At 37.1% G+C, this 16,635-nt stretch overlaps 1 protein-coding gene across 1 annotated transcript; it reads right to left on the bottom strand.

Moving 5' to 3' along the window:
* Positions 1–1,281: 1,281 nt before the first annotated feature.
* LOC129280601 (ras-related protein Rab-15-like) lies at positions 1,282–15,507 on the bottom strand. The gene is made up of 6 exons (XM_054916604.2): positions 14,612–15,507; positions 11,075–11,400; positions 8,224–8,423; positions 7,434–7,526; positions 5,347–5,457; positions 1,282–4,037 (listed from the first exon to the last, which is right to left on the bottom strand). The coding sequence occupies exons 2-6, from the start codon at positions 11,220–11,222 to the stop codon at positions 3,945–3,947; spliced, it is 645 nt and encodes a 214-aa protein (XP_054772579.2). The 5' UTR covers positions 11,223–11,400; positions 14,612–15,507; the 3' UTR covers positions 1,282–3,944.
* Between the last annotated feature and the right edge of the window lie 1,128 nt (positions 15,508–16,635).

The following is a 16,635-nucleotide window of genomic DNA, read 5'->3' on the forward strand; positions in this document are numbered from 1 at the left end:
ACGGTGACCCCTAGCGTATATTAAATATAGAAAACAACTCAGAAGGCCGAGAAAGAATAATACGTTTGGTTCAAGATTGTTCTGTGGAATGAGCTATGAGTGGAAATGATCCAGAGGATATAAAAGTGGAGTCAAAGACAAAAGAAAAGAAGAAAAAACGCCAGGGGATCGCTGCACGGCCATGAACTAAGTCGACATACCAGACCATAACAGTACACTCAATGCCTGGGTGTTGTGTGTACTAGTATTATGCAATCAGCGCGCGCTGAGCGCGCGAGAGCTGAGCTAGCCGCCGGAATTACTTTCCAGCTATTCACTTGATTGAACATCGTGATAAAATAAATGAGAAATAGTGAAAATATCATTCAATAACTCACTGTTTGCTATCTTACATCATGATTGAAGAGTTCATGATGGTTATTCATACTGTTTTTTATACAGGGAAAGTAAAGATTTGTACATATCAGTCCTATTTGTTTGATTTGAGTTGCTTTGAAAAAAAATTGTAAAATATCTTTCTCTCCCTGCATAGCATTTCTGTATGACATTCAGGCACCTCTTATACTAAATTCCCCCCGGTGACGTCACACTCCGAGTGGCTTTTCTGTACACTCGTCTCTCGGGCTCTGACAGGTGGCTAATTTCATAGACTTTCAAAGCAAAATATCGAGAAGGCAGAGGATTTTTGTGACATGCTATCTGTTTGAACAACTTATATATACTATATATTGTGTGTAGAACCTATATTTATGGAAACTCACCCCCTTCTTAATTCAACTTTAATATCTCACAGGGCATAGGGTTGGAGTTTGGATTTTTATAGACTTTTTGCTTCAGAATAATGTGAAGAGGAGGATGAGGGTTTATTCAGTTTCGGTGGTTAGCTTTTATGTTTTGCTTGACGTGGGGATTTTTCATCAGAGCAATGGTCACCGGAGCAAATGTCATGGAACCGCAAATTCTTTCATCTGATTGGCTGAGAAATCAAGTACATTAATTTTCTTCCATGACGACAAAAGATTGACCGGCTCTATCCTGGATAAAAAAACCAACAAAATATCAGTTTATAATTTCAATTTTAAAATGATTTTATCATTAATTAGTCCACATAATACAGATTACCATTATCAAAATCATGATTGCATGCATACAATGAAAGCATGTTGATTGCTTTGCTTAAAAAAAGAATAAGAATCAAAAGCTTTTAAGAATGTCACGATATGGACATGATGGAATGCCAAACAACGTTTACATGTCAAGTATGAATCCACGTTCGGCCTGTTTCAATGAAATCATATCAACAACAATTTTATTTATTTTTTGTTTTGTTTTTCAACTTTTAAACACATTGCATATCTTGGATTGTGAGACTAACTTAATCATGGTTTCCAATATAGTATTGTTATCTGAAATGAGGGGTAGAGATATGGAATTTCAGAGTTCTATTTCAGGGCTTGAAGTCGAAATGATAAAATGCTGAATTAAAATCGTTCATATTTCATTTCATATCATTCAACACGCTTAAAATGTTGGGCAACATACTGTCCACTGTTTCAAAAAATATATAACATTCTGGGCAACTATTATCCAATTGAGCAATTTTATTACCCAATTATTAGTTTTTATTACCCAATTTATTGACCCAATTTGGGCATTTTTTGCCCAACTATTTTAGGAGTGTATGCGTCTCATCTCCAGAGGGGGGGGGGGGTGGCTAAGGGCATCTCTTTAGCCATCGCATTACTTGATCACATACAAAGCTAAAAGGATGTAGAAATTGTATTAATAAATTAACAGAATACCAACAGCACTTTACTCTCATGACTATAAATCATGGCCAATAAAAGATAAAATAAATAATCCTTTTTAGAAACATAACTTTCAAAGAATGCATAGATGTAATTTGCAATGTAAAGGACGGGTAAGTATCTAAATCAAATATGCACGAACTATTTACAGTTTTGAAAGCAATCCGAATGTTATCCATATGATCAAATACTTTTCGAAAACATAGCAATACCGGCTGTGGCAACGAAGCATCTTCATCATGTTCATCTGCAATAGTACATGTTGTATATAGGGACATAGTGAAAAACTTGGTTGCAAGAACTGGTATTGGTCTTGCTACAGTATCATAACAGAGCATTCGATGGTATTGATGTTCAAACGCGTTTTATACAGTATCGCACATGGGACAACGGTCGAAGCTAACTTATTCATGTTTTCAAGATTGTAGGCACAATATACAAATAACAATATAAAAGCTATACATGTAAAAAAAAAAAGGAGAAGAAGAAATTAATGCATATTTTAAGTCAGTGATATGAAAGTTGATGAGTTGATTCGTACGCTTAAATGCAGATTATCAATGTTACCAATCGTTAAAAAATCATGAATGAAACACTGGCGCCATCTTTTGGGATGCAATCTTGCTCCCCAAATAAATATTTTAAAAAGCACAAAATGCGGGGGGGGGGGGGGGTCGTTGGGAAAAGAAAATACGTCACATATAAATCGTCTTACCCCCTTCCCCAGCGTAATGCAGGGAATTGTTCCCTGCATAATGTATACGTTTGCCAACGATGCAAGAAATATGAAGATAATATGACAATAGTATGTAATGGTAATATCATGGTATAAGAACAAGTAACACAAATATTTCACTCCAATACTGCAACATGAGAACAATGATAAGAAAAAAAAAACAATTGCCAGGAAAAAAAGAAAGAAGACAAATTAAGATAAACAAGATGGTGAGGTTGAACTTGAAAACATTAAAACGATCACAACATTGGGCAGAAACAATATATCATAAACAATACAATTCATTATTTTGCTAAACTACTGACATCAAATAAAGAGTTAGGGTTGACTAGACCTATACGACGAGTTTAATATCTTTAAAAGATATATAAAATAGAATAAATGATGTTTTAAAATACCGCCAGTTAAAATAATGTTTGTTTTTGAAATAGCGAATGGACACAGTAAGTAGTTGGGTGGGGTTGTTTTAATATTAGAGTGTCGATTATTGTTACATCGTTCTTCGTATCCTTTCACCTCATTTAGATCAACATCTTATGTAGAGGTATATAGGGCCCCACTCACAAGCTGTGCTTCTTCGGGGTCCTAGAAAACCGTTCATATTGTGTCATGTATTCTTTTGTACCATCTGATCATTGATTTGTACTCATAATATGTCTGGTTTTTGAATAAATTGAACTTGAACTCCCTACATGAAGCATGCAGTGGATAATAATGTCTCCGACTCCCCTGTAAAAAAAAATGTAATAGTATTCGCTTATACCTTGGTCACATTTGCTCTACGGCGGCCGTACGGCGAGTCGAAAACAGCCGTTTTAACATTTTTTTGTCCAACTTCATATAGGTGGTTTGAATTAAAATTAATAAAACGGCGGTTTTCGACTCGCCGTACGGCCACCGTAGAACAAATGTGACCAAGGTATTACTGTCAACAGAGTTTATGATGCTTCTTCGCGTTTGCGACATCGCGACAGTTTAATGCGACGTGATACTTCACGCCACTGGTTAAAGATTACAATCTCATATCACCTGACGAGAATTAACTACGGACTGGTTTGTTCCAACCACGTAACAGTTTGTCGACATGATGATATAAATGCTGGCACAGGTTGCGTCAAATAATTTCCATTGTCACGTGGTCTCATACCAGGACACATTATTGTTGCAGTGACATAAGTGTTTCAATCATGTCTTGGGCACAGTCACTGTGTTAATGATGCCATAACCAATGTCGACATGATAATGATGCTGGCACAATTAACGTCACATAAATTCAATTCATTTTGATCACGTGGTATATGAAAATCTAGACACGAAAGGTCATAAGATGTCACTGTTGTAGTGACATAATTATTAAGTGTTCCGATCGATTCATGGGCACATCCATAGCATGTATACTGTCAGCAAGGGCAAGACGACTTCTCTTTAACCGTTGGCTTGATGTATGTTACAAGGGATGGGTTCGATGTGTGTCTTTCGATGCCGTTTGATGCCTGAAAGATAAGAAAATAACAGGAAAAAATCGAAACAATGTTGACACAATGTGATATTCTCCTGCTTTAGTTTATGATGAATTTGTGTAAAAAAATATCCATATCTATCAGGTTTGTTGTGTGATGTAATGATTCAGTGTAAACGTAACTATTATTCAAGAAAACGATATCATATTAATTTTGATGATTTCCACCCTGGGAATCTCGGTGTTTGCCAGTTAATGTCACGGTTTTGTAACACCTTGTGATTCGAGGCGAATCTAGCAAATCGAGGCAATTTGGTACTGCATTAATCATCATTATCCTGTCCTTCTGATAGTATTTAAGCTATTGGCCCTGTGTCACCTTGAGCTCGTAACCATTCAAACAAAAAAAACAAAACATGAGAAAAAAACAACCGACAATTGAAATCTTTATTTTAAATGTATTTTAGTGTGTTTTTAACGAAGATATGTTTGATAAAAGTTTTAATTGAATTGAATAATAGTTTGTTGTAAAAGTAGTGCGCCATCTAGAGGTTTACTGAAGATAAGTTGTGCAGTAGTGAGAGAATAAGATGTAAAGACCCTATTTCGAGGTATTTGAACATTTGAGTTCAAGAAAATGTTGATCTCATCATCAGAGAGGTAGAGTAGACTGACTAAACACGTTGGATCTTTTTTTATTATTCTATCGAGAAAGAAAGGGGAATGTTATTAGCAAAATTTATGACTGACGGAAGAGACCTTTATGATACCGAGCACGGAAGATTGACACCGAACATAGGACGAAAATATTCTAATTAAATTAAATCAAATTAAATAAAAATATTTTGATTGCCTGTGATTAAATCAATCAGATCGTCAGGATCTAGATTGATTTGGCCGGGTCCAACGAAGATTCTGATAAACAGAATTCTTTCTATACATATAATTTTCCAGAGCTGTACATGAGGTTTATTTCCAATTCGTCTAATGCCAGTTCGTCCAACTGCCAACTCGTCTACTATCATTTGGTCTACCATCAGTTCGTCCACTCACCACGCGGTCTACTTTTACCATTTGGTCTAATTGGACTTAGTGTTAAATTGTGCAAAATGAATGAAAATGAAATGGATATTAGACCAACTGGTTGTGAGACTAAATGGTGATTAGACGTAGTGATAATTGGACCAAATGGTTAATGGACCGTATGGTTGCTAAACGAAACGTTGATGGACGGAATGGCTTAAGACTAAATGAAAGTAGACCATGTGGTGAGTGGACGAGTTGGCAGAAGACGAATTGACAATTTACCGTACATGATACGTTTACGATGTAGGAATACGTACCTTTTTCTCATCTTCGAGTAGAAGCTTTGCTAAGTGTTCAAATGCTTCGGCTACGTTCTCATTTGTAACTGCACTCGTTTCAAAATATTTCAGTCCGTGTTCCTTGGCAAACTAAAAGAATAAAGAAAATAATCATAACATTATGTTATCTCTATTATCCTCAAACGTTTAGTGTCCAAACATATTCTCACTTTACTGTTGTTTAACAGTCCTCCAAACGCTGATATTCTAGAACCTATAACCTTAAAACTGATTCGTAATTGGTCTAATTTACATCATATTCAAGTAATTTCTGGCACTTTCTGAAACTATACCCTAAAACATGCATGGTATGTGTCTATACTAGATCACACAAAATCCAGAAAAGTTAGTTAGAATCCTTTGTAAATTTTTTTTATAAGTATACTTTCCGTTTTTGATTGTTTTTTAAATCCATAATAGTGTGAACAAAGTCTTTCGACTTCAATACGTGTATACGTTCTTGTGATCAGCTCGACCATTTTGCTCCCTCGCCACGTATCTTCTGGAAGATTAATATTGAAATATATAATTTGTTTTTAAATCTTGAAGATTTTACCTATAGTCCCCCCGGAAAAATCCTTCACACGACATTGAACTCGAAAACCAAGACCCTCGACGAACCTATATGCACCTTTAAAGGGATGGTCCGGGCTGAAAGTATTTATGGCTTAATAAATAGAGTAGAATTCACTGAGCAAAATGCCGAAAGGTTCATCAAAATCGGATAACAAATAACAAAGTTATTGTATTTTAAAGTTAAACAATATTTTGTGAAAACAGTCGTCATGAATATTCATTAGGTGGGCTGATGATGTCACATCCCCACTTGTTCTTTTGTATTTTATTATATGAAATTAGGTTTATTCAATTTTTTCATCCAAGAACTAGAAAAATTGAATTGAGAACTGATTTAGTGCATTGGATATTTATTGCTGCAACTTATTTCAATATAAGGGAAACATATTATTCACACAAGTATGAAATTATGAAAAAAAATATGATTTTATGTAATAACATAAGAAAACGGAAAGTGGGGATGTGACATCATCAGCCCATCTAATGAATATTCATGACGACTGTTTTCACAAAATATTGCTAAACTTTAAACTTCAATAACTTTATCATTTGTTATCCGATTTTGATAGAATTTTCGGCATTTTGCTCAATGAATTCTACTCTATGTATTAAGATATAAATATTTTTAGCCCGGACCATCCCTTTAATACCAACATTGAAAAACATGGAGACCAATATTTAGGTTATCATATAGGGCAAGGTACGCTATCATTAAAAAACATCAATCCTGATCTTCAAGTATGATCAGGATGTGAATTCCAAAGTTCCACTTCCCACATGAAGTGAACGATATGGAAGGTCTTCAAGCAATAAACATAGATAACATTGCAATTTATAAACATACAAATCTAGAAAATGAAGAAATGCCCTGGCAAATCTACTGTGTTAATGTAATGTTTTATGTTCTTTTAGGCCCCCTTCTGACTGTACAATTTTACAATCGCAGTTTAGTAATCATTCTGGCTTTCATTTCGTCTAAGTTGTGGGGTTAGGATTGTGAGTTGTAAGGATTTATGTTAGGTTTAGGGTCCGATATAGTGTTACATCCAGGGCTGAAAATTCGCCAGAGCAAATGTCATGTAATCTCAATAGCACTGACCCCCCCCCCCCCCTCCCCCTGCATGTCTCACAGATACAATGGTTGATTTCAAGCTCGATGGTGACATTTTGATGTTGGTATTGATCTGTTTTTTTTTTTTACATCACCACAGAACTGGTTCTTACCTAGTCTGCTGTGCAAACCCTTCACTCGAGGTAAGGGTCTGAATGTGCAGCCTACTCATGCCTTGTGTACTGAAACAGCAAGTTTTGTATGTTCTGCAGACTAAATCTTACCAGTCGTTGAGCTATTGATAATTATGATTGTGGATCATTTTTATAAACCCGCAATTGGTGTTAGTGCTAGGGATGGTAATTGACTTGTATTTCCAACACTAACACCAGCTGCACCAACACCGAACTTGAAACACTTAATGAAGTGCAGTGCTTACCTCTTCTCCTGCTTGCCGGCTAATGATTCGTTCATCGTCATCTGCATCAGACTTATTACCGATTAATATTACTTTCACATCCTCGGGAGCATACTGGATGAAGGAAGATGGAAGGGAAAAGGGGAGAGGGAGGGGGAGGAGAGCGGGAGGAGGGAGAGGGAGGGGTAGAGAGAGTAGGTGTAAGGGAGATGGATGAGGAAAAGAGGAGGAGAGAAATAGATCGACAGAGGATGAGGAGGGGATGGGAGAGAAGAGATAGAAGGGGAGTGGGGGGGAGAGAGAGGGGGGGGGGGGGAGGAAAGGGAAGTGGGATATAAGAAATGGAAAATCGCAACAATTTACCGTATATCATCTGCTGCGTTAGCAACAATTAGGAATTTAATTGTGATTTGACTGTCATTAAACTTATGGAACAACACATATTGCAAAAAAAGGGTATTATTTTCTTCTGGTTCAGGGGGACTTTCAACAAGAACTAATTTATATATAATATAATCGCGTATTTAAGAAACATGACATAGTAATCTCCTCTCCAATATGTTCCTATCATCTTTATCGAACTCCAACGTAAAAAAAAAATATTGTAAATAGTGAAAAGCGTAAAGATCAATGAAACCAAACTTTTTGAATCAATAACTGTTAGATACAGGGTCCCCTCGGATATATACAACGATTGTGCCATTAACTCTACTATATACGGTGGAAACTCCTAGTTTGAGTGGTTGTTGATCGATAACGTCTCGTTCTAGAAAACAGTAACCGTAGAGATGAAACTTTAAAAAAGTCCTACCATACTGACATCGCCCAGCCAATCAGAAAGCGTTGAGAAGGAGTCTTCAGCTGTGACGTCATAGACTAAGACAATGCCTGCTGCGCCTCTGTAGTAGGCTTGGGTCATAGAACGAAATCTCTCCTGACCGGAAGTGTCCCAGAGTTGAAGACGAATCTCATCTTTATCAACGATCAAGGTTCGAATTTTGAAATCCAGTCCTGGAGGAAATGTTCAAAACATGGAGAATGGCAGTCAGTGGTATCCCGCTTTTAAATGGCGCATATCACGTTATCAATTGATTAGGAGCCAGACTAGAGTAATAGACATAATCAAAGCAATTAAATCAATTAAATCAATGAAATGGATATGGGCAGGCCACCTTGCAAGATCATATGATACTAGGTGGACCAAACGCATCCCAGAATGAAGACCATGGCCATGATCACGAAATCGGGGTAGAGAAAAATTGAGATGGAGTGACGAGCTCACAAAATTCATTGGCATAAATTGGATTGCATCAGCACAAGGCAATTACCTTTGGCACCAACTTGAGGAGGCCTTCGCCTTGCAGTGGGCTGAACATGGCTGATATGATGATGATGATGATGATATCACGCTATCAATGGCGCTTTCTAACGAAGTAGTCAAGAACATCTCGACCCCCCCCCCCCCGCTCCACACACGCACGCACAAATACACGTTACATTCAACATGATCAATTCTAGTAGAATACAACGTTGTTATGTCATAACGAAATAATTTTTTCGAAAGCAAGGCAAATCTCTAAAGGCGATGGAAGGAAAAATACACTTATTGTACTTTAAGCTTTAACAATGTCTGTCTGGAGAAAATTCTAAAGGTCGAAAAACAGAACGGCAGAACAATTTCATTGAATGTCATTCATTTGAAACGATTATAAAAAGCATGAATTTTCATCGGTTGAAAGGATGTTCGTTGAGAATTTGCGTATGATAATAAATCGTGAAATCATTATGCACATTCTGTTACATCACTTGTAACCGTCAACACTACGAGAGTAGCACGATCATACCAACATGACCAAACGCAGGTTTTTCTTTTCTTCCTTTTTTCAATGATAAATATAAATGTCTGGAAGTGATGGTTATGGAATTGAACGAATTGCATGCACAATTTTTAATCGATCATAATTATTTTCATAATATGTGATGTTGCGACTTGAGTAATTCCGATTGGAGTATTTGCATTGCTTCATATCGTTGTCATCATCATGATCAATGCAGTGAAGGGGAAAGATTTCCCTGACTATAAATGTTGGCGAAGTTCTCATCAAAATCCGTCAAAGAATAAGATATTCATGATTGGTTTATTTTCTTTAATTTGTAACGTCATAATCTGATAATTATGAGACCCGCTTCCCCACATATCTACTCCACGAATAAAATCACTTTCAAATAGATTTTTTTTCTTTGAATTTATATCACACAACATGAGAAGCTGGTCTTTTGTGTCGTCATAAATTTGAAATTTTTTAAGGTCATAACTCCGGTATTCTTTGGCGGATTTCAATCAAATCTTCACCAATATATTTCTAAATTTTTCCACTTTTATAAGTATGAATTTCTGAAGAGTGACTAAAAGTCTAGGAAAATAATACCTTTACTTCGTATCTAACATGTCTCGTGTATGATAGGTTGAGAAACCGGTAAAACACCAAAGAAAAAAATCAATTTGACGAGTTGATCTCAGTATTGGGTTTCTTATCGTGTCTCGAGACAGTGGTTGTGTGTCTTGTGTCGGTCTTAGATGACTGTCTGTCACGTTTTTGGCATTCTGGTCCCTCTCTCATCTGAGAAGGTCTTCTGATACTAAACTTTAAACTAGGATAACCTAAGAAAAACCTTTGACAGACTTTTTAAAGTCTGTATTAAAAAATGTCTATAAAAGGTTTGTAAAAGCCTGACTTAAAAACGTTTATCAGAACCTACAGTTAAAAATAGTGTTTACAATATTCGAAGAGCTTTTCGAAATCTCAAAGTTGACATGCGCACTTGTATAATTCTATTATCAATATCATTATCTCCCCCTCATCTGCGAAGGTCTTCTGCCAAACGTTAATTATTTCTTATCCTGAACGTTAAACTAGGACAACCTAAGTAAAACCTTTGACAGACTTTTTTAAAAGTCTGTAAAAAGTATATAAACGGTTTGTAAAAGGCCTGACTTAAAAACGTTTATCAGAACCTACAGTTAAAAATAGTGTTAACAATATTCGAAGAGCTTTTCGAAATCTCAAAGTTGACATGCGCACTTGTATAATTCTATTATCATTATCATGAAGATGATGTTATAAAACACATGTACCACTTAAATGAACGAAGAGGTCAAAGCGATAGTCAATGTCTGAAGGTCAAGATCTTCCTATCTAGTTAATGGTCAAATATTTGCAATTGACTTATTGGAGACTGTCAACAAACAGTGACGATACCTGAATGATTAACGGTGACCGAGAGAGCTCAAGTGCCTAAACTGGAATTGTCTAAAACGAACATAATGAAAATTGTGTGTATAGAAATTTTAAAAGAAAAATAAGGAACAATCATTTTTGCATTCTCATTCCAAAAATGATATTCATGTATAAGCTTTTTTCAATTATCAGTATTATCAAATAATCAAGAAACAGCTTGTGACATGTTATGCAAATTTCTTCATTTTTGTTTTGGAGGCAAAGATCCTTTTTTTTCCCGGCATTCAATGTATAAGATTTCGTATTCTAGTAATAAACGACAAGTTCAAATGAAAATGATGCGATGTTTATTTTCTTGCCTTTTATACTTCCCCTCCGCCCCCCCCCCCCTCTTTCTGCTTTTCTCCATTTTCCATAACCTACCAAGTGTAGCTTTGCTGTTGAGTGGGAACTCTCCCTCCACATATCTCCTCAGAAGGCACGTCTTACCCACCCCACTCCCACCGATGAGCAGAATCTTGTAGGAGCCGTTCGATTCTCCCTCGGTGCCTGCCCTGGCTCTCGATCCCATGTTGCAATGCAGCTTTCAAAATGGCGGCCTGCTCACACTCCTAAAGAATCATTGGTGATGGTATTGCAATATAATAATAATACTTAATATCGAGTTTCGGTTTCTGGGTAGGTCAGATGCTATTCCTGGTGCCTCACAAACCAAGCAGTGAACTTCGACTTCCTCTTTCGATCTGTCCCTGGATTTGTGCAAGAAAAAACAACATCAATGTAACGAAATATGGCCACAATTATCATTTGCAGCAAGTATAGATGTAAATTGTCGCATGCAATTGTAAAAAGAAATTATACCTACATTACTTGGGCTTACATTTAAATGTTGTTAACATCATGAAAAACATTCCTTATGTTTTTACACTGCTCCAAAACAATGTTACATCCGAATGGGAACACGTCACATGACAAAACAGCGTACACTACTCTTGACAAACTGCCATAACAGTCATGTTAGCATAAACACTGACGAAATGTTGAAGGAAAACCTTTGAAAGAACTACCTTACTGTTATTCTTTTATTCAGGAACTAATTATGAACGGTTGTTTGAATCTTATATTCCGCCATATCCTATTCAGCAGAACCTATTGCATGTGTCACAGCTTCTGTCTATTTCCATTTTGAATACATTTTTTATTAACCAAAACTGCATCAATAGTCATTCACAATAGAATAAGATAAATGAGTTAGATTTCAAGCACACAGACCTAATGACAGTAAATCAAACAATTAAAATCGTACGGCTTCTCTTTCAGTAGAATTGTCTCCTGCACTGTAAAAAATATTGGCTAAATTTTTAACCAGCACGAGGGTAATTATGTTTCCAACCAATTTGGGGCAGTATTTAAGCATATTGTCCAGTAAGGTTAAAAAACACTGGATAAATAACAATGCCCCCAAAAAATGACCAATGTTGGTTGGCCACATAATTACCCTCATGGAGCGTTTTTACCCAATATTTTTAGAGTGTGGATAAAAACGGTCAATGATACAATATATAATTGGAATGGAAAATGATAACATTGTGCGAAAGTTTGGGGAATCGACAGTAGCAAGGGAAGATTACCTCCTACAAAATATAATGCGGACGGCAAACTTTCTACTGTGATCACATGATACAGTGTTCTCTGGATGGTATCTAACATAATTCCCTGATCGTTTCATGAATAAATCATGGAGCTATTACAGAATAATAGCTCCATGAATAAATCTAGCCATGCTTGCTGTCAGCAGTGAAATAGTACAATACGATGTGTTTTATCATTATTATGATAATGACGTCATTTAAAGACACTCGTAAACATAGAAAAGATGGGTTCGAGTTGATTGGGTCATGGTGGCGGTGGCAGCGATGATGGTGGTACACTAACTGGTATAATGGTATGTGGTGGTGGTGGTGGTATGTGGTTGATGTTGTAGCGGTGGCGGTTGAGGTGGTAAATGTGGTGGTGGTGGTGGTGGTGATAGTGTAAGTGGTGGAAGTTGTGTCGATGATGCGTAGTGATATGTTGTGATGGTGATGAAAGGAATTGGTGATGATTGACGATGATGACAACATTATATGTGGTGGTAGAGATGTACGTGGTACATGGTGGTAGTGGTGATAGCTAGTGGTCGTAGTGGTAACGATGAAGGTGAAGGATATGAGGATGACATGATGGTTGTCGTGCTGGTGGCGGTATTGTGGTGATGAACGTGATGGCAGCTAGTAATTGGCGGCGGAAGTGTGGTATGCGGTGTTAGTACCTGATTATGATGGTGTGTGGCTAAAGTTGACATGGTTGTGATGTTGGTGTTGGAATGTTGGTGGTGGTGATTAGTGGTGGTATACGTGGTGCATGACGGTGGTATGATGATCGATGGGGCTAAAGATCATAGGTTTTTCTGATGATGCCGATGACCATGGTGGTTGTGCAGTGGCGTAACTACGGGGGGGCATGGGGGGGGGCACGTGCCCCCCCCCCCCCAATCGGCTGGCAAAAAAAAAAAAAAAAAAAAAAACGGGGAAAAGGAGAAGAGAGAGAGAGGGAGAGAAACGTAATGGGAAAAAAGAAATTATTGTTCATTATAATGTTATATAATAATTATGTTATGTTATATTACATTTCAAAAATTTCATAACTTTATGAAACGCAATTTGCTCAGGGCCCAAGTCTTCATTGTTCCTGGTGCTCGCATTGTCTGTTTAACGAGATATATAATCATATTGTACTAAAACCTCCCGTTTTCAAGTCAATATACACCAAATAGATTTCCTCGCACTTCGAATTATTGTTTTATGTAGTGACATATGCTTCTTTTTCATGACTACTTAAAGTGATTGTCCCATATTAAGGTCTTAATATAAAACATTTCCTGCCCGTGCTTATGTTCGCATTAGTGGATTGGTGAGATATGTATGCTCTTCATGAATTCCTAAAATCAGTCCTTAAAATGTCCCTTTTTCTGATCTGAATATTAAAAATTTTCAGCTTGCGATTCGCACTTGCATCATTTGGTTGGTGAAATACGCATGGTCTTTGTTAATTCCTACAAACAAGCCTTAAAATGTCCTCTTCAGGTCTGAATTTCCTATATTTTTCAGCTCGCGCTTCGCACTCGCATTAATTGATTAGTAAAATGCGTATGATAACTATGATTACAATGACTGCAAAAAGTGCTTCATGTGTTTAGGTGTATATAATTGTAACAAAATCAGCAAGTGCTTGGCACTCGCATTAGATGACTATGGTGAGATATGTATGCTCTTAATGGATTCCTAAAATGTAGTCCTCAAAATGTCCCTGTTTGGGGTCAATGTATACAAAAATTTCAGCTCGCGCTTCGCGCTCGCATTGTTTGTTTAGCGAGATAGATATGTATCATGATTACAAAAATTTGCTTATGATATCCCTTTTTAGGTCTGAATATAAAAAAAAATCAGCTCGCGCTTCGCGCTCGCATTATGCGATCAGTGAAATACATATCCGTTTAATGGCACTGTCCTTAAAATGTCTGTATTAGGTCAGTTTATCTGGCAACTGGCTTCGCGCGCGCGCGCTCACTAAGTGACTAAAAAAAATTATGGTGCCCCCCCAATGCCGTGACCCACGGTACGCCACTGTGATTGTGGAAGCTGGTGGTGGTGATAATGGAGGTCTATCAACTTTGAGATGAATATGCATTGTATAAGAGTGGTGGAGTTAGCGACGGGGATTCGTCGTATCTTCCAGTGTGGGTACCTTCATATAGGTTAATTCAGTATTTATTGTTATTGATAGAATATGTGAGAGACATATGACGATAATGGTCATACTGGCCATAATGGTCCCCAACAGTCACTGATTTCTATGATCATTTTATGAAACGGCATATAATAGAAGGAATCAATGATTATGAAAGACAGAAATACCTACCGACTTTTTTTTACACAGTTCTAGATATCAGACTCAGACTAAATTCGTCAGATGTCTGAGGTGTTTTGATAAACGAATCATTCTCCAAGCACAGACAGTCCCGTCGACTTCACAACTGATCAAATGATAATGACTAGTCTATAAAGTCGAGGGTTCTCAGGCAACGCAAACCATGTAACGTCGAAAAATCGGATTTAATTCGATTTCCAATTACCGGGTTAGTTTAACGTTGTATTGTAGTAGGTCCATGGTTTAACAACACCAGTCGAGCCGCAACCTATGTATATCTGTTTCCAGGTTTCCACAACATCCATTCATGTCGACTCTATTGGTCCCGAACAGAATTGGTGAATCCTGAACCACATCGAGGAAGTAGACCGAAGAACTATAACATGAACAGATGAAGAGGCTTTCTGCTGATTCGCGTAACCGAAACCAATCAGATGTAAAGTTGAAATCCAACAAACTAAGCGGAATTAACGTCCCATATCACATTACTGCATAAAATCCATGGAGCTGTCGCATGGCATATCCTACTGCAGCTATATAGTACTATTTTTCTCACGGCTATTGTACGAATGAATGACTTTGCAAAAGATTTGCGGTCTTGTTTTCCCTATTATTCAACTCTGTCCCAAGAATGGAAGTCGCTATTGTCCACGTCGTTTACAAATCGATGATGTCAGAACTGAAAATAAGGCTCGATCTCGCACTGCTGCCTAAGATCAACAAAGATTATGTAATTTGTGATAGTCCAACGTGCTATGTCTTCGGCTTCGGGAGTCCAGAGCAGTTGCTGCAGGAAAATCAACTTGGCAAGCCATTCATCTATGCAACCTTTTGCCCACGGGCCCTTCTGAACCCGTTTGTGAATTGATATACAGCATGAGAACTTCGATAAGTTTCTGTTCAGGATTCAAAGACTACTATTTGATTGTAGGAGATTGAGGAAGGGCGAAGGTTATGTTTACACATAAAGCTCTGATTTAGGTTTTGATGTGTAATTTAGAAAAAAAAATAAAATAAAACGCATAGATAAGCGCGGTATGACTGGGTTGAGTTGATTGTACGTGGTGTGGGGTATTTGTGAACACATTGATAAATCCGGGAAAAAAAATATGATCATAATCTAAGGAAATGCAAATTAATATGATATGAATTTGATATTGCGAAAAAAAATCATCGAATAAGAACAATTTCTGTGCTGATAATTGACATTGCCATGATAACTGAATAGTAATGAAAGATTGGCACTATTTCACAGTTTCTTCAGAATTTTTAGGATGTTGAGGGTAGAATATACGTATACAGGGCAATGGAGGCTGGGAATGGGCTGTCCACCCCCCCCCCCCCCGGTAAGAATTTTTTTTAACTGATGAAAAAAATCACATATGCAAAAGAAGAAGAACGGAGACACTAAAAACAACTGAATATTGTTTTTCGGTCGTGTAATTAATGCAGTTTATGATAAATTATCTTAAGTGCTCCAATCTCTAAAAATACACTTTAGCTGGCGCCACCTCTTAGAGTGAAGAGTGATGTTAAATGTCGGTCTCAGACGTAAATAACATGAAATATGATTGATACACGTCTGTTAAAACTGTAAAAAAACAAAAAACTTAATTTGTATAGCGCACGTATCCACCTTGCTATGTGCTCAAGGCGCTCCTATCAAAGACGTTATATATTACCCCGGCTAAGCTAGGGTGCGTTTATCCGCCACTTTTTTACCCTATAATCATGATTCGAATCATGATTCAAATCATGATTCTGCAGAATCACGATTGCGTTTAGTCGAAATTGAATATAATCATGATTAGAATCACAAACATGAAACACGAAAAAAGGGGCGTTTGGAAAGACGTTTCTGCAGAATCACGTACGAAAATGTTCGAATAAACGATATCGTGATTTGAATCATGATTATATGACCTCACTGTGTCGGGCTACGGCTTTCGGTTTGACTCTTGCCAAGCTCAAGGCTCTCTATGTGCTCATTGTATGTACATGATTACTCTGCATGC

Source organism: Lytechinus pictus, chromosome 17, assembly GCF_037042905.1.
Source record: "Lytechinus pictus isolate F3 Inbred chromosome 17, Lp3.0, whole genome shotgun sequence".
In the NCBI taxonomy this organism is placed as follows: Eukaryota; Metazoa; Echinodermata; class Echinoidea; order Temnopleuroida; family Toxopneustidae; genus Lytechinus; species Lytechinus pictus.